Below are 22,125 nucleotides of genomic sequence, written 5' to 3' on the forward strand. Positions count from 1 at the left end.
GTGCCACGCGACGACTGAAGTCCTATTTCAGACCGAGGATGAAAGAGGATCGTGTAATATTCATAAAGTCTGACGCATTGACACCAATTTCAAACCCAAAAGCGGGAGCTATAAAATCTTCACGGGATGCGGGGCCACGCCCTCATCCGGCTTCTCATTGATTTGACTGCAACTTGTTAAAATCCTGCGTACGCCCCTGTAAATGTAAGTTATTTCTATGAAAATAATAACCTAGTATGATATTGCACAAAAATAACAAACATCATAATAATCTAAAGCCCCAAACAAAATTGCTTGAAATTTTCTTATCGTATTATGAAAGTGTAAGTAGTCTTTGGATGATAGAGTCCTAAAATACCTTCGGCGGAACATCCCGAAATCTAGTGATAAACATTATTTTCTTATCCAAGTCCCGCACTTCGATTTCGTCAAAATCCACTAGATGAGTACAACCTGTCTAACATGCAGAGCATCCATAGATCTACAAATGTTCTACTAAGTTTGTTAGCGCGTACTTTTCTCATCTACTAGTTTACACACTAAAAATAATAATTGGTGATATAAACAGATAAAAAAATAGTGAAAGAAAGGGAAACTTCGATTTCTAAGTTCTAGTTTTAGTTATGATAAAAATACATTGAGCTAACGATGCTAGATTGTATAAATGAATTTCTTAACCCATTGACTCCTGGCTATTTTTGAGCTAGCTGAATTTACAAAAAACAGACTGAAAACAGATACCTCCCCCCTATTCTGAGTTTTATACAGCCCGTCAAAGTCAAACACAGCTGCACCTAGTCAGCGGTATCCAAGCTTTCCAACAGTGCTTTGCGGTCCCCACTTTTAATCCCTCGTCGTTGTGCTGAAGCCAGCACAAGTTGATGGTTGCTTGTATTTTTCATCAAAAATACAGCTATGAGCGTATTAGAAGAGTCTCTCAGGACATCATGAAGTCTTTTGGGGCATAATTGAGTGCTTTGCTTATGGATATTTGCAAGCAAAGGTGGATTCATGATGATTTTTTCTTGTTTGGCTTTGCCTGGATGAGAAAATAATTTTCTAATGAATCACCACAGCTCTCATAAATGCTGTTTTTTCTGAAACCAATTTGATTCCAAAATTGTTTACACTGCTATTCTGGGTCTGTATGACCTGGAATTGATTTGTTTGGCTTCGGGGTGAAAAGGCTGTCTAAAAACCATCTGACTTTGGGGAGAGGAATGTTGACTGGCCCTCCCCTCGTGAATTTTTCCCTGGATCTCCCAGAATGCTTTGCAATCCGTAAAGGCATCTTCGTAGTTTTACAAGCCTTCAAGGAGTGGACATTATGTTTTGAGGCCATGGAAATTAACCTGGAGGATCAGAATAAAGGTATCTATTTGTGTCTAGAGCTGTGTTTGCTGATCTCTCTCCCTTGTGTGGTATTTTTAACGGTTTATTGAGAGGGGTGATTCTGCTTTTCTTTCCTTGTTCGATTTGAAATTTGTCAAAGAACCTGTGCTTTTATTTGGCTTAAGAGGAGTTGCCAACACCTTGGTTGGATGCATATCTTCAAGACCATTTATCCCTTAGACTGATGCCTGGTATCTTCATCTTGTTGTGTTTATTTTGCATTTATGATTTTTTTGGGTTGTGGGTACTTCCCAAAGCCGGTACAGGCCGGTTGAAGGGTCAATGTGTTAAATAACTTTGTGGAATAACTGAAATTCACTCTTTTTTTTTATAAGAGCCTTTTTATTAGAACGTCCAGCCTGAGATTTCACCAAATCTTAAGAACATGCTATAGTCGGGTCGCTTAGCGCACAAAAAGAGCTCAATCTATACACAGCGGACAAAAGCACCAAACTTGGTATAAATATAGCCAAAAGGATGGTAATCAATATTGAGACCGATGCCCACCGGTACCATTTGCGAATCCATAAAAAAGGGGCAATTTTTTTTTTAGAAATCTGGTGTTGCGGGTACCCTGTGGTAATATTTTCATACCTTTTCAAGGCACAAAAAAAGATCAAAATGCACATATTTGAAAACGATTTATATCATTTCAGCTGTATTCTATCTAATTCCGAGCCAAGAAACATATAAATAGCTATAAAAAGCTACGTTTGAAGAAGAAGGAAAACCTACTGGAACCCATGCCCCACGCGGCTTTATTTACATCCCTTTTGCTAACATGCAAATATGACTGATTTTTTTCATCAAATAAGCACAAATGTGGTGCACATGAATTTTCCCAGAAATTTTCTTTCAATGAGTTCTCTCAGTATTATCTAAGGGCTATAGAGCTTTAATTTAACCAGCGCGGCTGTAATTAATAGGCCCGTCAGCAGGAAAAAATATGCTACCGATGAGGGAGATTTTTCATAGCCTATTGTGCGTTCATAAATTATACCATGACAACTCGGATCATTTTTTTATCTTTTCGTTACGGCCCTTTGTTAGTTTAAAATCAAAGTATCACAATTGTTTCCGAGACGAGAGCCTCGCTCTACCCCATGCTAGTTATGGGTCAAAGCGGGGGAGCCGGCAGACGCCCTTGACTTTCAACCACTCGGTCGTATGAAGCCAAAAACCCTAGCTAATAGCGTTCCATGATTTATATTTTCATTCTGTAAAAAAAAAGAATATCGAACTAATATAGATCGGCAGCGGTGGCTTGCGTCTACAGATATGTCGCTCAAAACCTTCTGATCGTTAGAATAATAGAATAAGTCTGGCTTACGTCAGGTTTTGGGCTAAACGTGTCCTCTCTTAAGGTTGACGCTAGTATCGTCAACACTAGAGTTTTTGAACAGTTGTTTATAGCACCGTCGTTTCTTCGGCACCTCGAAGAAAACGTCCCTGAGAAAGAAAAATCCTCTGTTTGGAAAAGAAATCCCCGCGGACCCTGGGCACATGCTAGCGTACGCGCATCATTCTGAAAAGTCTCTTTCAGTTTGTTTAAGAATAACTTTCTCCCCTTTATTACAATAACGGTCCGCCGATCACTGATCCACACCTTAGGAAAAGCCTCTAAAACTCTGTCCTTTAGGAGAAAACGGTTAAAGGATTTCTCATTCCCAAAATCTCCCAGGCGTGTATCATGTACATTGTGGAGCTCGGACATCAGAAAAAGGAACGTATCATTTTCAACAGCCTTCACTTATATATTCTGTTAATATATTCTATAAGCCTGACAAAAGCTCTATACTTTTTTATCATCCTCTCTCGCTTCCTGGAGACCTTCCCTTTTTTTATTATCCACGGCCCTTTCCATCCCTGAGGTCATCATTAATCATCTTTAGGATAATAAAATAGTCCTCTATTGGCGCGGCGATTCGTTGAAAGTTGGTTGCTATCCTGTTAAAAGCATGCGATGCCTTCAACCTCATTACTATGATGCACACGTAGGAAGCAATAGGCACTGTTTTTTTTTCGTGTATTCGAGCATTAATACCGCAAATTTGTGATAATTCCTGTGCCATTTTGCGCTATTTGCGCGACAAAGAGTTTCTACAGATGTTTCTTCTGCAGAACATCAAAATCCTCTAATATTCTCAAGAAAAGAATCCCAACCTAATAACTTTGATTAAGGAGGCATATCTAAAGCATCTTATTGGTCTTTGGTGTCTAGTTGACAGACACTTACAAAGCCCACTTATTAAATCCACCTCTACCTCTTTTTATTTAGCCAAAGTCAAAATACCCGATAATTGCGATTAATCGCAGATTTAGAAGAAATAAATTTAAAATCAAGACAAAATTTCATGTTTAGTAGGTTTTAGACATTGTACGTCCTTGATAAATAAAGCATGAGCTTTCTTTACCTAAAATACGCGATTTTATGCATATACATTGCCAATATAAGCCGCCATCTTTGATAACCGTGAGGGGGATTGGGTCTAGCTTTGAAAACAAATAAAAAAAATAAATCATTTTTATGCAGCCGACGACAGTTTTATCTTGAAATATTAACAAATACTGTTATATTTCCCCTACCAAAAAAAACAATCAGATATTTCGCCTTAGTTTTGGAAATACAAAACCTTTTAATTTCACCACAGGGAGCCCATGATGGACGTTTTTTTCTATTTTTTTTTTCCTCTATTACACAAAATCCTCAAGTGGTACCGGTAGGGAAAGAGCCCAATATTAATTAGCATCCTCTTGGCTATCTTTATGCCAAGTTTGGTGCTTTTGTCCGCTATGTATAGGTTGAAACACTAAGCGACCGGACTATAAGAGGATGCCGAGGCTCAGATATGAAAAATATTGTTTTTTGTCCTGGTGCGTTCTAAAATACAGAATAAAATTGTGCTCATAATAACAACCTTTTATTTTTCCGGGGTCCGGTCTCCATCAAATCGCGTGCTCTGATTGGCTCTCGTGAGGTCCGGTATCCTACGATCCGGACCCCGCGATACCGACCGCTCACCTCCAAAGCTCGAAATAGTGAGTTAATTTGTAAAATGACCATCGAAACCTGGATTTTATAAAGTGAAGTTATAGATCTTCACCTTAAAACGGCATTTTATTTGTTATTTTATCTTGAATCATTGCCTTTACGTAAAAATCGGCTTCAAACTTCCTGTGTTTTGACAATTTCCCGCCATAATGTTTTGCAACACGCGCGACAATTTCAACTTTGCTGAAAGTTTATTTGGGATACAAAAAGCAGCAAATCGTTTCTTCATACGAAGAAAAACGACAAATCACTCTAGGAATTTACCTGCATAACCATTCAAGAGAAGTTCTTTAGTGAATATATTTTATCGTCTGTAGACTGGTAGAGGATTTAAAGCGAAAGAAGACAATTCTACCATCAATCCGAGTTGAGAACGACGTATCAATGAAATATGGACTAAATTATTTTACAAAATTGTTGATCAAAACTCAGAGAATGTCTTCTTTGGAGGTTCTGTATTTCTGGAGGATAAAAAGCGTTGTGTGGAAATAGAAAATGGAGTTTATTGAATGATCATGAGCTAGCAAAATCTTCAAGAACATCGACGAAAGTCAAAAGCGCGCGTAAGGTAAACAAAGTTTGAAAATCTATTGAGGAAAAAAATAAATATGTTATTTCCCAGCTAAGGCTAGGTCCGTATCGTGAAATACCTTCATCTCGGCCTTGAAAATACCGAGGCCGAAGGCCGAGGTCAGTATTTTCATGACACCGGCCTCTGGCCTCGGTCAGTATTTTCAAGACCTCGGTCACGGTATTTCACGATGATACGGACCTCCAAGCTGGTAAATAACATGTTTATATATTATTGCTATTGATCATTTGTGTAATTCTCTTCTTAATAGGCCAGCCTCAACTGAAAATTAGACGTTCATATAAGAAAAGAGTCTAAGAGCAATAAACCCACGATAGGTTTTTTTTTATTTTTACAAAGTTTACAACCGCGAGTGCGCTTATGGAAACTAATAGAATTTAGGAAATAGGACTAAAGGAAATATTTCTCTCTACATTTTGGGTGTTTTTTCCAAAGGACTGAAGGACTTCTCTGAGGACATTTAAACTAAGGATACTAACAGTCGTATAGTATAAAAGACAAAAAAGGTTTAGGACTCTAACCTATGCAACTCACCAAGCCACACTTATTTAGTTATTGTAGTTATTGTTATTGTATTTATTTGATCTATTTATTCGCATCTCAACGTCGCACGAGTTTTAGGTACAGTCAGGCCCGTAGCCAGGAGGGGGGGGGGGGGGGATTTCGATTTCGGTGGTTCGGACGAACCCCCCCCCCCCCCCCCCCCCCAACCCCCACACCCGGCTTTTTATTACCTTTTTTATTATCGCTATAATATCGCTATATGTTTAAAGGCACCCTATTAATAAATACAAGATTGATAACCTAATGTTATAATAAGACGAGGAGAGGAGTATACCGGAAATTTGGTCCGCTGAAATGGAAAAACGAACGACCCCGCTCAAAATCCTGGCTACGGGCCTGTACAGCATATCATGATATATGTTCGCAACTTTTTTTTAGTCTTGATTGAATTTTAGGTAGTCAGGATTTAAGAAAAGTTATATTTATATTTAAAATAAAATTTATATTTTAAATAGAAATTCTCATACACTCTATGACATTTAGGCTTCTCTATTGATTTCTTTTTTGTTCAATGTGATCAAAATCACAACTATTTTCACATCCATTGGCAGCTTATTGCATGAAAAGAAAAGCTACAAAAGCTAGAACAGAGCTTTAGAGTTTTCTTTTGAAGTTTCGCATGCAGGTCGCGCACCCGACGTTATGAATGGCCAATGCAAAAGATAGGGGAGATAGGTGGCTAAACTCTGCAAAAAACCTTCAAGGCTAATTTCCGCTATTCATTCTTCATTAGGGACATATACATTCAAGTTTTCACTCAATCTCTTTTTTAAAAATCTGTCACTTATCGATAAGAAGTATTTATCCAAAACATTTTTCATCTGCTTGCCAGTTTGCAGTATGAGTGTGATGGGCTGTGAGGTCTAGGATTATTAGAGTGGTTTCACTCAATATCAATGTTATTGCTATAGTAATCTTTCAAGTGCTACATCTCAAGTTAAAAACAAAAATATTACGGTATAAACTGCAGCCGAAAAAAGCTACTTTCCCTTTGAAAAAAAAACCACGATAAGCACGCATGATGTACTCAGATATTATATCTCAATCGAGAAATGGCAAGTAGAAAATCTAGCAATTGGCGGGCATCCTTAGATAGACATACATTGTTATTACAGTACGCAATTTGAAATTCAAATACAAAATTTTCTATTGCCTTTTAATTTTACCCCTAGTTACCCACGATAGTTTCGATAGTAAAAAATGCCCTTTGGAGTAACGATTCCTTCAAAGTAAAAAGTGATCCTTCTTCTTTTGGCTTTGAAGCCTGTCTCTTTTGATAGAGCTAAAGCTGATATATCACAGGCTAAAACAAATGTGCAATTACTTGGCTTCCGCTACTTGGAAATCATTTTTCACCCAAAGTTCGACTTTCTGCCCTTTGTTTTCATTTGCGTGATATCAGCGGCTTCACCCCAAAAATGGCTCTTTATTCGAGCTTGCATTCTCGTGTCAGAAGCGCTACCTCTTGTAAGAGGGTGGTGGTGATTTTCACGGTTTGCCCAGTCATTTACACGGCCTCCCTTTGGCTATCCATTTTATTTAAATTACCCTGAATTGCGCTTTGAATTAAAAATGAGACGGTAATTGCAGGGTCTACTAGGACAGCGGTTTTTGTATCATAACTGAAGTAAAGCCAAAAGCGTATCACATTAACCGTTCCGTGATGGCAAAGGTGACTGTAGTTCGTGCAAAACTCGAGTGCTATTTGTCTGCGACTCTCCCGACCTACTTTGGATAAAAATTGAACAGTTTTGAATATTCCGGAGATAGATGAATCTTATCCTGGCCCGAGAAACCAGTGCGCTATGGGGTTAGCTTGCACCCGACCTAAAACAAAAAAATCATGTTTGGAAAATGATGCTAAGCTTCAAGCAAAATACAAGAAAGACCCGGCTATCGGTAAGCATTAACCTCCTGAAACCTTAGACAATCGAACAACATCAAGTTTTTTCCAAAGGAAACCTTGGAAATAATATTGTTTATTATATGTAGACTGTTTCGTTCGGGTAGGAAAACACCAATTTGCGCGCGCCTTTTCATTTGTCAAAACTTTAGCTTTTTAGTGCTTTTGGTATTGTAAAAATTCTAAGTGTATTCGATCAACAGTGGAGCTTCTCCCCGGCGATTTAATTATCTGTTAACAGCAAAGAAATAATATCAAACTCAATTTCGCTAGTTTCGGTTATTAGTTAGCGTCGTAAATTTATTCAAAATACTATGTACTAATGTACTTCATTTTATGATAAACAGCTTATGTCGAAGAAAGCCAAAATAGCTAAGACCACCATTTTGGGGATTTTCGCCTAGGAGGGCAAAGCAAGAATACCTCTTTACTTGTTATACTTATTAAAAATCAAAATCTCCAATCACCTTTTCTCTTGGTCAATTTAATTTCTTATCAGCACTGGAACGATTGCTTGAAAAATCTACACAATTTTTCTCCGGATTTTGAATAACATAGATCGTAGCGATTATTTTAATTAAGGTCCCGGTGTGTCGAAAATTTTTCTTTCAAAATGGACGCCTAAAGGGATAAGTCTGACTTCAAGTTAAACCTCTATACAACCATTTGGCCTTATGGTGGTTGGGTTGTAACGCGATTTAAAAAATACATGTTCAATCAAAATATGTCCAATTAAAAAACAAGGAAAGCAATAAGGAAATGCAGATGATTTAAATATAGCCAGTTTTTTTTATTGGGACGGGATTTGTAGGCTTGCTCTGTGGAAACCTATTGTAATGCAAAATTTGTCTTAAAAACTACATAATTAAAACTTTTTTGGGGGCAAAAAGTTTGACGTCCGGTATTTTTTCTCCATGGATCTATTTTGTGAGCTTTGATAAGCAGCTGCTTTATAGCCGTGGGCTACATAAATATCGAGAACCGAAACTTCTATTACATACAAACCAAATAGACTGACATAGACCTTGCAGATTGGCTAATGAATCGTGCACGCTAGTTACCGATATTTGCAGCATTTTAGCCCGCTTAAACCTGGCTATTTGGTTAGTTTTATTACTTTGTTGTCGGTATATCCCTAGAGACCGCAGCTAACCCCCACTGGTCGTCAAATAGATGCCTATTATACCTCGTCTATCCGTCGCACAGGGCACATGCTGATTCGCGAACTACGCGCGCCATTTATTTTTATTACTCCCCTTTTTCGGCTTCCATACTTGGTATTGACGTTCAAGAAAAAACATCTATCAAGCACAGATGAGATGTAAATAAGAAGCACGCATTCTCTTTACTCCGAGATTAAACCTAGTCACCGCTATTTGCGGTCAAATTCATAAAAATCTAAAAAATGAAAATCCTTGAGCGACCTATGAGAGTTGACTAATTTGAACATAATCTCTCACTTTATAGGATTTTTTTTTCCGTGAGATCTGCGTATCAAATTCCAAAACAAATGCCGGACTTTAAGTACTTTACATTGTGAGTTTTCTGCAGGGTTATCATTAATCCATATTTTTGATCTACAAAGCTACTTTCACGCGCAGGCTGCGACAATCCCGAAAACCACCAGCCCTCTAACCAAATCCTGATTTCCATCACATTTGACGCAAGTAAGCAATGAAACAAAATAAATAAATAAAATTCAAGACATCTGCTTCATACCAAATCACATTAGCTCAGAAAAACCTGGGGGGGGGGGGGGGGGGGAAGGGGGTTGAGGCAAGTCTCGCAGGTCTTGTTACAGCGTGATGGACTGTTGTCATGGCGACGTACCGTATCCAGGCAACGTTGATCTCAAACCCCAATAGGGTTTGATTGTTGCGATATAAGAAATCAACAAAATGAGAATGTCCAATGAATGTGTCTTTTGGTTCTTTATTTCTAGAACTTTCATTTAAAGTTACAAGAATTTTTTTGAATATTCTTTCTAATAGCGTTTGAAAAGCACTTTCAAGCACGGTATCTTGACAGTGTTTAGATAACTCTTCTGAAAAAAGAAACACATTAAAAAATATTCATATCTGCGTCATTTGCTTCAAATATATGCGCTTTTTCTTAAAAAGGAGAAAATGAAAAAAAAAACAAAAGAATATCTCGAAGAGATATTCAAACAATTATCCCAACAGAGTCTTAAGATGTTTTAAAACCTATTATTCACACAAGTGTTGCGATGCAATGCTATTCCGAACTGGACTTCAATCTATTTTTGCCGGAGGCAAAGCCTTGCTGCGCAAGTTTCAAATACATTCACATGACGTCGTTTGCAGACGGCCGCAGTCAATCTTTCACACTTTTAAATACATATATTTTTTGAGAAAGAAAGGCTGCTAGTATGTTTAAAGAATCATGTACAATATGTTTTTACAGATTGTTTTGTATAAATTTATTTTGGCCTAAAAGTTTTTTAAAAACGTTATAAGCAGGTCACAGTTTCTTACAGCGTGTAATTATATCCTTATGAGCCCTAAGGCAAAGGATAAAAATAGCGCGAAATTGCTCTCCGTAATTTGAGATATCAAGCAGCTGATGGAGGTCGTCCAAAGCACAGGCACATCAAGTAGTTTACCTAAACACTGCTAAAATACATCAGCTGGAAGGGAACTAAATCCAGTTACACTTTGTCCTCGTAATCACATTTTTTCTTCATTTTTTGCCATTTATTTATTTGCACCTTTCTCTCCATTATTTATTAAAGTTATTTTTTTAAATTTCCGATAACCATTACTCATAAAACATATAAAAACTGCGATATTGGCGAAAGTTAAAATGTTCGTAAATCGCGAGAGAATTAAAAATAATAATAAGTATACATTGTTTTGTGCACGGTTAAATTATTTATTTGCTTATCAGGGTATTCTCATTCGATTGTCCCGATTTGTTAAATCTGTAAAATATGAAATCTGAAATCTGAGGTTTGCATTTTATCTTTTTGATTTTATAAAGGAAGTAGATTCTTGACGACGAAACTAGCCCAGAGTCTCGAGATTTGGCACGTATTAAAAGCGCGAAACAGTAGGAAATATAGTGTATGTTTACATTCTTGCCAATACCCGCTGCTTTTTCTCTATTTATCTCGACGCTAAGTAACCCAGATTTGCCAAACCGATTTGGGCGCATCAAGCGGGGCTGGACCTCATTTACTATCTTTTTATCTAAACACTGATTAATCTTTAAATAATTGGCTTCGTTTTTTTAACTCATGCTTTTACTTAGAATTCCCTTTGAAAAGAAAGTTTCCCTTTATTCAGATGTAATGACATCTACTTTCCTTTACTGATTTTTTCACGTTCCATTTTGAAGATTAGAACTCCTATAACCGCCCCTCTTGCTGTGATACTCATGTCATTGCTTATTGCTTTGACGTGTAGTTCCAGTCATTGTACGGGAGATTTCTTACGAACAGCAAATGGGCACGACAGTTTAGGGCGAAATGAATCTGTTTGCCTGTTATGGAGGACGAAAACGATCAAGTATGTGAATTGACAATGGCGTAATTTGATTACAAATCAGTAAATCTGATAATGAATTACACATTTTTGATGATTTGTTTGTTGCGTTTCATTTCGTTCGTTAGATAATGAATCTCAGTTTCATACATGTACATACTACGGATTAGAGATTAAAGAAAACGAGCAAAATTCTGTTCGATATCAGCACAAGAAAGGTCTTGATGTTTTAAAAAACCAATAACCAGGGTATTATCGTTCGTTTACTGCAAAAATATTAATGTTACTACTATTTTCAACTGATGTTTTGTTCGACTATTCTATCTCAAAATAGCTTTACTAAGGTATTTAAGAATATAGACAATTAAACAGCACACGGTTTTCAAATCCGGCCGTTTAGATAACCTTTTCTCATTGTATGCCCCGATGCAAAAAAAAAAAAAAACGTTCATGAGAGTTTAGACTAAGGCAACGAGAGACAGGGCGAAACCCTATTAAAATTATGTTATTCCTTCATACTGTGCAATCGGGCTAACCACAATCAAATATGAATGTCTACAATTCCTCTAATCAATCGAACTAAACCGCGAATAGCTAGAAACTTCTTAACTCCCAGAAGCCTTTGCGAGGTGTAAAGCGGAAAGGAGACCCAGATACAAACAACCCATTCTCGTACTTTTGTCCCATAGATACGGTGCAACCGCTGATCCACGTGACCACGGCCTCAAACAGCAGCGACCCAAACCTGAACGATGAAGCGAACACCGGAAACGAGAGCCTGTGCCGTAACCACCCGGCTTCCAACGGCCCTACGGCAGAGTATTTTACCCGGCCCAGGCCCTCCTGTGATTATGACAACTCCTCCGCCGTGGCTTTACTAAGGTAGCCCATGATCCCGTGTTTTCCACTTTTCTTCTTCCCTGTTATGATAAAAGTGATATACCCTCCTTTGTTTGTTTAACTTTTCTCTACTGCTGATCTCATCAGTGCTTGAATTCTCGCCAATTTGCGTCGTCGGATCTCCATTTTAAGTCTCCCTGTACCATTAAATCTTTCTTATTTTTATCCTTATTTATTTAAAATTCTCCCTACGTCTTGACCTGATTAGCGTTCTGCTTCTCCCAGGTTGCGCACCATCATGCGGCAGATAGAGGAGGGTCAGGTCAGTTCTGTGTCCGACGTGAGAGAAGAACTCGGACAAGCGTTGGCCATGATCGAATACACCGCCAGTCCTATGAGAGACTATAGGTATACACGAAAGCTAAACAGAAAATCATCATTATCATTGATAATCATTATTATTTGTCATCATTATAATTGATCATCATTATCATTGGTAATCATTATCATTGATCTTCATTATCATTCGTCATCATTATCATAATAATCATTATCATTTGTCATCACTATCATTTGTCATCAGTATCATTGGTCATCATTATTATTGATCATCATTATCATTGATCATCATTATCATCGATCATCATTATCATTGGTAATCATTATCATCATTATCTTTATCATTTGTCATCACTACCATTGATCGTCATTATCATTATCATTGGTAATCATTATCATTATCATTGGTCATCATTATCATTGATCATTATTATTGTTTGTCATCATTATCATTTTTGGTCATCATTATCATTGGTCATCATTATCATTGGTCATCATTATCATTGGTCATCATTATCATTGGTCATCATTAACATTGGTCATCATTAACATTGATCATCATTATCATAATCATCATTATCGTTGATTATCATCATCATTGTTATCACCATCACCATCAACATCAACATCATTAACATTATTCTCACCATTATTACTTTCGTCGTCAAGATATCATTTTCATGATCCTCGCCGCTGAAAGAAAACCGCTAAGCGTTACATGATCACGTGACATATCAACCCATTACACGTGATCACGTCTCCGCAAAACTAGCCTAAAGGCCTAGCTAAACCAGGCGACATGACGAGCGCGACGCGATAAATGTCGCGCGCGATTGAGGTCGCCTGCATGTCTCCTAGTCACCCAGAGAGACATTGAAGCGCGCGACAAATCTCGTAGCAGCGACAAAGAAATGTTTCTCGAATAGTTGAGAAACATTTTCAAGCATCGCCCTACAAAATTCGTCGCGCGCTGCATGTTTTTGCGGTGGCTAAACTAGGAAAAATTTAGGCATTAACGGCTTGATTTTCTCTTTAACCTCAGGGGGTCGGCAGGCGCGCTCAGTGAGATCGACGAGAACCTCGAGAATGAGCTCGACAGCGTGAACGAAGAGGTCCGTGAATGGATCGCTACCACGTTCGCGCGGGGACCTGGGGCGGCGAGAAGAAAGAGTATGGTGCGACGGCATACCTTCAGGGGCGTTGTCCATGCAGTCAAAGCAAGTCTATATGTGAACAAGTAAGTCAGGGGTGTGGTCTATGCTGTGGAGGCGGGCCTATATGTTTAAGGAAATGCACGTAAGTCAGGGTATAGGTGTCTGGAAAGAAATCTAAGGATCTAGTTATCAGGTCATTTAGAACCCTTATAAATCTTGGCACAAAACAAATAAGAGTTGCTGAATAAGTACACACACTGTGTACCAATTAGTGTGTCAGTCCGAAAGAAAACCCCGCAAAACTAATGGTATTTCAATCTAAACGTAAAACTAGCACTTCTGAATTCATTTTGCGATTCTAAGACAAAGAGCTGATTGTCTTTTTGAATTGCATTTTATAGAATGCTGAAAAATGCGACAGAACGCTATAAGATGCATGTTCCTGAAAACGTTCAGAAGGCGTTCGAGGTGAGTACTCCTTCCTTCACTCATCTACCACCTGTATCCTCTCTGTTTCCTTGTGATCAGATCCACAACTTTGACAAGTGCCGTTGACCTTTTCTTCTCTAGGACCAGGACAAGTGGACGTAAGATGTGTTTGCCCCCCTCCCCTCTCCCCCCCCCCCCACTCCTTGTAGGTGCCTTGTGATTGTACCGTTTACTATTTCTTCTCTAGGACCTGGACAAGTGGACGTTTGATGTGTTTGCGTTAAGCGAATCATGTGCAGGTCATCCGTTACGATATATCGGTTACGAGGTTCTGCATAGACGAGACATGCTAAGAAACTTCAAGGTAATAGGCCATTTTAGCTATAAGTGTGCGCGCGAATTACCATAGAAACCTACCTCAACTACCAGAATGCAGAGCGCGCTTTTTAAAATTTACATCAAACAAAGCGCGCGCTGCATGACGGTAGTTGAGGTAGGTTCCCGAGTGCGCGCGCATGCTGGAATGACCCTCGGATAAGCGGAGGCGACTCGCTACAGTTATTTACATTAACTTTATTTGAACCTATGTTCGTGAAACATTTTCCATAATCTAACTTTTCAGTATATTAACATCTTATATATGAGCCTCCAAAACCTATACATTGAATACCCATTATTTGTTACCATAGTAATGCAGGAGGTGTGTAAAAACACTATTATCCATATTTAAATCGGTATTCGGTACTCGGTAATCAGTACTCAGAAAATCCACGGAAGTTAGCAAAAACAGTTCCAGTTAAAAACAAAAACATCGTACGATTTACAAAATATAGAAAATGACTAATCACAAATGAAAAAAAGATGGACTTTACAAATGTAGAACAGTCTGACCAGGGGATAAAACTTGACTAGCTTGGAAAATAACAAGAAAAAAGGAGACTATACAACTAGACGTAACGCTGAATCGTCGTATGGCAGCTTAAGCTTTACGGCTAGATTAGAGATTTCGGCCTAGCACCGCTATTTAGCGAACTGTCAAAGGCGCGCATTAATAGGAAGGAAATAACCAGGTTCCTAGCCCTGTCTTACGGTTACACCAGCTCACTGTGACGTTGCGAGAAAAATGTTGAGGTCTATCCGGGCCAATAATGGTTGTGGTGCACAAATGACTATTCATATAGCGCCTGTTCGACTCCACCCAACCCCTGGTGTATTTGACAGATCCATGCGATGACACTGGACCGGTTCCTCCAGGATGTCGAGACCGGATACAAGCGACACAGTAACCCGTACCATAACGACTGCCACGCGGCTGACGTCACACACACCGTGCATTACTTCCTGGAGTGCATGGGAGTCTCGGTAAGTGAGAAAGAAGCGTCAACCGTCTGTTGCAGCCAGCGTGCACGTAATCTGTTTGCCAATACTCACATACGATGATGTCAGCGTGCACGTAATCTGTTTGCCAATAGTCACATACGATGATGTCAGCATGCACGTAATCTGTTTGCCAATAGTCATCACATACGATGATGTCAGCGTGCACGTAATCTGTTTGCCAATAGTCACATACGATGATGTCAGCATGCACGTAATCTGTTTGCCAATAGTCATCACATACGATGATGACAGCGTGCACGTAATCGGTTAGCCAATAGTCATCACATACGATGATGTCAGCGTGCACGTAATCTGTTTGCCAATAGTCACATACGATGATGTCAGCGTGCACGTAATCTGTTTGCCAATAGTCACATACGATGATGTCAGTGTGCACTATTATTACTACTAACAAATTGTATGTTTTTATTTATAGAAATACCTTTCGGATCTCGAGGTATTCGGCCTCCTCCTATCTGCCATCATACACGATTTAGAGCATACTGGAACTACTAATGCATTTCATATAAACTCAAGGTAGGCTTGTAATGGAGTGGATGCCATATATACTTTGGAGGCTGTGGTATGACCCGCCTTTCAACTTAAATGAAGCATTTCTATAACGTTCTGTGCAAAGGAGATTCGAACTCAGTAATCACGTAAAGTTTTATTAGTTTTGGCGGCAAACTTGTGTTTCGAATTTGGCGGCAAAATGTCAACAACAAGTATCGCCAGACGAAAAAAAAATTGGAAATTTATTATTCCCTTGTTTCGTTTCACATGTCCACCTTTCGAATTCCCCAAGACGTTTGTTAAATGCACGTATTTCATTCTGTTCCAGATCCGACTTAGCGCTTTTATACAACGATAGATCCGTTTTAGAAAACCATCACGTTAGTTGTGCCTTTCGAATTCTCCAAGATGTAAGTACTTATAATGATGATAATATTTGAAATCTACATTGTAAAATTTTGAGCTGGAGTGAAGTCCCGCAGTGTCCCGAAGTTTCCCGCAGCACGTGATCATAAAGGTCGCGCATGCCCTTGGCGTTTATTGGAGATTGCCGCGCATGTTCTCACATACATTATCGCGTTACCATTATTAAAGTTAGCATTAATATTATTATTTCAAATGCTCTTCCTATTCATACTACACTCTTCTTTCAGGACGAAAAGAACATTCTTTCTGGTCTTAATCTTGAACAATATGCGTAAGTTGTTGTTTTATGCTTCTTTGCTGTATATTGTTTGAGATCCATAACGCTAATAAGGCATCGCTTTAATTAAAAAAAAGACATCGATTTACACAAAAACAATTCAATGTCGCCATGAGGCGGGTATTTTTCAAATTCTACGCGTTTGAATTCTAACAAGAGACCATCATGGTCTCTTGATTCTAATATGTGCGCGCCGCCGTTTTGGAACCCCTTTTCATGTCACGTGATATTTTTGTGTCTTTTAGAGACGTTCGCTCTCTCATGATTGACACTGTCCTGGCAACTGACATGTCGTCACACTTCGAGCAGCTGCGACTGATGAAAGTGGCACTCGTGGCAGGAAGGTAATCACTCGTTTTTTTTTTAAATACTCGTTATATTTATCATTTACTAAAATAATTTTTATCTCGCCTTTGCACCTCTTTTAAGATTGTCTGACTGTCTTGAAGATATCGAAAGCCGAAGGCGTTTCACTGTTGACTCAGGGAAGAATTCACTGCAATCCCCTTTGAGATCCGTCCTGGGACATTTCACTATTATCTTTCATAGTCGCTAAACATCTTTCCAGAATATTTCGTTGCCTTTCATACGACTTCTTTTAACCGTCACAGCCTTTTTTAATTTAAAAGAGAATATCGGTCTTATAGTGCGATGTGCGAGTTATCCTTTGTGTTGTGAGGCGACTGAAGCATTTTTTTACCTACTGGATAGCTGGTAAAGTTTGCAGCGATTATAAAGTACGTTTCTTACATGCGTATTGGCTACCTTTCTAAAACTGTTCAAGCTGGCCACGGTAGCGCACTTAGTACTGTAAATTCTTGCTTGAAGAAAAGTGATTCTAATTGTATCGTGGCATCTTTTTAGTCCAATCGAGAACCGTGAAGTCGTCCAGCTTCTTCTTCATGTGGCGGATATCAGCAATCCGACCAAAGACTGGACGATACACCGACAGTGGACCACGAAAATCATGGAGGAGTTCTTTACGCAGGTAGGTAACTAGCTGACCTTGGTTAAACGCCTTTTCTCAGTGTAGGAGACCACCATGCTATTCAAGGACATAAACCAACCGTTCGGTCTCATTTGACATGCCTTAATTGGCGCCCTTGTTGTGTTATTAGGGGGACATGGAGATCGAACTTGGCCTGGATGTGTCTCCGCTGTGCGATCGATCAACAACGCTGATCCCAGAGAGTCAAATAGGTGAGTACGGGGGGTGAAGGGTGGGGGCAAGTAGGCTTGTAAATATTTACCTGGGGGCTTGAGGAGATCGAAATAGCTGCGTAACTGGAGTGTTAAATTGCCAAGGGTGAGGAGGGAGTCAGATATTTTGGTCAATTTGGGGCACGTTTTTGTGTTTTTGTGGCGAGAACTGAGTACTAGAGAATACCCATTGATGATTACTCTTTCCAGTCAGGTTATCGACTTTATCGTCTCCCTGCCGACACTTGAAGTGTGCAATGAGATTTTGATGATTACTCTCTCCAGTTAGGTCTTATCAACTTTTATCGTTTCCCTCTGTCGTTTCCTCGGCAGTGTGCAGTTTTGTTTTAACATGTATTCTTTTCCCGTGAGGTTTTATCGTCTCGCAATCGTCTGCCCGGCACTTGAAGTGTGCAGTGAGGTTTTAATGATTTTTCTTTCCCGTCAGGTTTTATCGACTTCATAGTCTCCCCAGCACTTGAAGTGTGCAGTGAGGTTTTAGAAGAATTCATTCAAGAGTCCTCTGGTAACAACCAGACCAACATTCATTTGGAGAGACCATGGACAAAACCTCTCGCCGAAAACAGAAAGAAGTGGAAAGAACAGTGCACATCTCATCCAAAACCGGGTGAGTCATTTGAGCCTCGCCACACTGGAGCAATTCAAAATAACAACGAAACAGCTCAACCACAATACACTACTACAAAGCCATGTGAAGAAGACTTCGTATGTTTGCTAAATGAGGGAGTCGTTTCCTGAAAATTCTGGCAATTTCCGGATCCTCTCGAGTTTGCAGCTAGGCTGTAACCTTCCCGGTTATCCACAAATTGTTATTTGAACACAATTCAAAAGCAAAGATTTGTAAATTTATAAAATGAATAAACAGAGATGAGCTTTGTAGAATAAGAATTTTTTCGGGCCCGACGAAACGTTTATTGGGGCTTAGCGGGTGACTTGACGAGTTTCTGAGCTTATCGGGAGATTTTAGAAACGACTCTCGGGAGTTTTGCGAGAGATGTTTGTGACTTTAATTTGTAAACAGCAACTTGGCGCGTGGTTGTATGGGCATGGTCACGTGATTTAGGCCAAATAGACCTGTTTCCAAGCAGTTCTGGGGACTATTTCCTATAACAGTAAGCCATTTCGTTATGGCTACGCTTGAAAACTACTCCCATGCTTTATTTGAGAGAGTTTACAAGGAGAGCTGGGTTTCCAGGCCTGCTTGGTAAGCGTGTCACGTGCTTATGTCCTAGATAACCAGCATGCAGTGCGCATTAGCCTCGACCGATTCATCATTCCTTGAGTCTACATATAATGTTAATAATGTTTTTAAAAGCATTCTGTTAAAATAAGTCCTTGCACATTTTATCAATAACGTTGTTGGTGTTTTTTGTTGCATCTTGTATCGGCCATTCATCCAATTATAGGAAACAAAAACATGGAAATACACTATTCCGGATTTCAGGGTTCCTGTGTTGGATATACCAAAGGCACCCCGTCATTTATGGTCATGCGGCACAATTTTTCATATTTGGAGAAATCAAGCAAATTGCAACAAAGCTTACAGCAACATATTTAACATCTTTGTCCCAGTCCAACTTTCTTCCCAACCTAATTTTCCACTATTTTTCTAATCCCACTCTCTTTCTTGTAACCTTCCATGCCTCTTTTAACCCACTAAAAGTAACCCATAATGATTTCTCCTAATTATCGTGAAATACTTTTTTTTTTGAACTTATATTCCTTTGCCCTTTGTTACAGAGAAGGTAGATTAAACGCTTGCCCCCTTGGTGAATCAAAAGGTACTGCCAGCTTTATGACCCAGTTATTAGCTAGGTATAGTCATTAGTAGTATCGAGACCTTACAGCAATGTTTGTGTGCATGAGAGAAAAACGCGGAATGCATCTAACGCGGAATGCATCTAACATTATTCACAATTTATAACACTACTAATAAACCTAATGCAAATGACAATATCTACATGCGTTTTTTTTATTTTACCACGCTCTTTTTGATTATGATTGGCGATCCATGGCACAGCGAAGGACAAATGAAAATAATAAATAGATTCAATTCATTCTAGCAATTTTGATGGGGAAGTAAAGTAAAAGGGGGCTATGGGTGGGGGATCCGTTGGGGTACAAAATATGACCATGGCCTCTGAAAAGACAACATCGGATCATTTCGGGTCCTGTACAGTTCCAATATATAAAGTGATAAGCCGCTTCTATTGTACATTTTATTTTCACCATTAATCGGCATTGGGCAGCGATGCTCAGAACGCTTTTTTTTAAAGTCTTGTAAAACGGAACATATGAAAAAAAACATAATACGACACAATGAAAGCAATGTTTCATTGCCATTGTCATTCATTTTTATTTTATAGAGCGTACTGTTTGAAAGAGTACAGAGCTTTTAACATTTCAACCAAAATGAGACCGCTGAAAGGCGCGGGGCCCAGCCTCCTAAGCGGAGCTCACCCGCCGTTTGGTGGTTTAAGGTGCCGGAATTGCGCATTCCCCTAGCTACGTACCCAGTGTGCTGGCCTCACGCCAAAAGGTCAGGAAAATCCGGTTGATTTGCGGTATCTCCTGTGATAACTATTTTTTACTCGCCCTGAAAAACAAGATGATCTGAGGTCACCTATCGGAGCTGCCACCACCTACATTTTACAACTGCCTCAACTCACACGCGTATGACAATGCGCGAAACGCTCATAACTTACGTAATGTTGTGCCATGAAGGTATAACCTATAGTGCAACGCGCGCTACCGTGGTCACTTTTGTTAGGAGAATTTTGTTAGTAGAATTACACACTGGCACGAACTTCATAAATACAAGAATTCCATCGTGTTAGGATGCGCATTGTTGCGTTTCGTTACCATTAAAGTGCACTCTGGTTGGCACGTGAAGTTCATGTCAATCAAAAATCGTTCGCATCCCTATTGGCCTGCTTCACAAAGCTGTCCCAAGGTGACCACGATAGCGTGCGTCGCACTTTAATGGTAAGTTCACTTATGGTAAATATAACGTCAAATATTAACGCTCTAATTTTTATATGCTGATGACAACAAGTCTGGCTTGCGCTCCACTTTTCTGGCTTATATAGCTATTCCAAGAAACGTTGTCCATATGAGAGCGCGTAAGAGTACGCGCCAAGACAGCGAGGCAAACAAAATAATTTCGAATGCATTTCAAACATTTATCTGCCTGTTTGAAGACAGAGCAACATGTTTAGACTTCACCTGTATCATGGCGAAGCCGCGTTATGGTCTAAACGATTCATTTTGCGCATGCTGTGTTGAGGTGTGGGCGCGTGTCGCGCGTGTCAACGTTTTTCGAAATAGCTATATATGTTCTGTTTAGGTACCAAACCCTTGCTGATCTAGCCTATCCTGTTTTCAGGTGGGTCGACGTTGAGCGTCAACAGTCGCACCTCATATACCAACACACATGAGTGCAGCGACGACTCCGTACACGCGGGTCTACGGTGGAGCCCGCGGGTCAACAGGCGGCTGCTTACACCAATAATATCATGAGCTCGCATCCGGCGCCACAGTTTACCGCTTACCAGGACATTTTGCTCCGAACCTCCTCTGCGAACGAGAGCTGGAGATGACATTGACAGTAATGAGAGTAGAGTGGCCCCACAAGAAATGCTCGCGTGGTGCAAATATATTCGTATAAGCGCAATTATTTACGTTGCGTGTAGGCTGATACATTAAAGCCCCGTGCAAACTGCGCCAGCACCTGCCAGATTTGCTGGCGAATTTTCGCTTGACTGACTATAGGACAGAGGAAATATCAAAATGGGAAATTTGGGACGTTCTGACATTTCCTTTTTCTTGTGGTCAGTCGAGCAAGAATTCGCCAGCTATGGTGGCGCAGTTTGCCACTGTCCAAATTTCAGTGGCTGAATTGCATGATTACAAATGTTTGTTCTGTTCCTGAGCATTCATGGACTTCTCATAACAACGCTCCAATTAAACAACACACGTCGTTCCTGGCTAGTTTGGAGACAGCAGCAAAAGCAACTGGTAAAAGTTGCTAGGAACAAATTTCAAAATTGGGGAAGAAAAAGTAAACCCCATGCAAGTTGATCCCATTCCATTAGTCACGTTATGGGTTCCCGGCGTCAACCCAAATAAAACGATCATAACAGGCACGCAATCTCCGACAAAATGGATCTACAGTATCGCCAGGAGTTTATAACACGTAAATTATAACCGAACCCGTAAGCAGCTAAGGAGAAAAGAGTGTATAAAGCGAAGCACGCGAGCGCGCGCACATTCAAAACCAGAAAATTGGTTGATTCGACTTTTTTACTATCACCCTATTTATTGTTTTTATATTTTAGAATTTGGAGACTTCAGTGCTTTTTATTTACTCGTGGAAAGAATAACGGGTTGGTGAAAACCACTCAAGTTTTATTGTAGGCTGTGTGCAGACCTTGCAAAGAGCACATGTTTGTTAGATTGAGATAATATATATAAATTAGGATTTTATCAGAATGAATAAATTGATTATCGGCGTTTTTGTATTTCGAGACACAGACGCCAG

At 39.5% G+C, this 22,125-nt stretch overlaps 1 protein-coding gene across 3 annotated transcripts; it reads left to right on the forward strand.

The window, feature by feature from the left end:
* The first annotated feature begins 6,962 nt into the window (after nt 1–6,962).
* On the forward strand, nt 6,963–22,097 carry LOC5508799 (dual specificity calcium/calmodulin-dependent 3',5'-cyclic nucleotide phosphodiesterase 1B). Of its 3 annotated transcripts, XM_048724066.1 has the most exons (16): nt 6,963–7,499; nt 11,696–11,888; nt 12,132–12,254; nt 13,228–13,422; nt 13,741–13,807; nt 14,016–14,132; nt 14,990–15,130; nt 15,585–15,685; nt 15,990–16,071; nt 16,315–16,358; nt 16,610–16,708; nt 17,229–17,352; nt 17,483–17,564; nt 18,013–18,192; nt 19,326–19,366; nt 20,971–21,106. In XM_048724066.1, the coding sequence occupies exons 1-15, from the start codon at nt 7,406–7,408 to the stop codon at nt 19,337–19,339; spliced, it is 1,656 nt and encodes a 551-aa protein (XP_048580023.1). In that variant the 5' UTR covers nt 6,963–7,405; the 3' UTR covers nt 19,340–19,366; nt 20,971–21,106. The 3 variants fall into 3 exon arrangements, with proteins under 3 accessions (XP_048580023.1, XP_048580021.1, XP_048580022.1); XM_048724064.1 differs by lacking the exon at nt 19,326–19,366 and having other exon boundaries at nt 20,971–22,097; XM_048724065.1 differs by lacking the exons at nt 6,963–7,499; nt 19,326–19,366 and adding an exon at nt 10,853–11,030 and having other exon boundaries at nt 20,971–22,097.
* Nucleotides 22,098–22,125: the final 28 nt, after the last annotated feature.

This window comes from Nematostella vectensis, chromosome 2 (genome assembly GCF_932526225.1).
Source record: "Nematostella vectensis chromosome 2, jaNemVect1.1, whole genome shotgun sequence".
Classification (NCBI taxonomy): Eukaryota; Metazoa; Cnidaria; class Anthozoa; order Actiniaria; family Edwardsiidae; genus Nematostella; species Nematostella vectensis.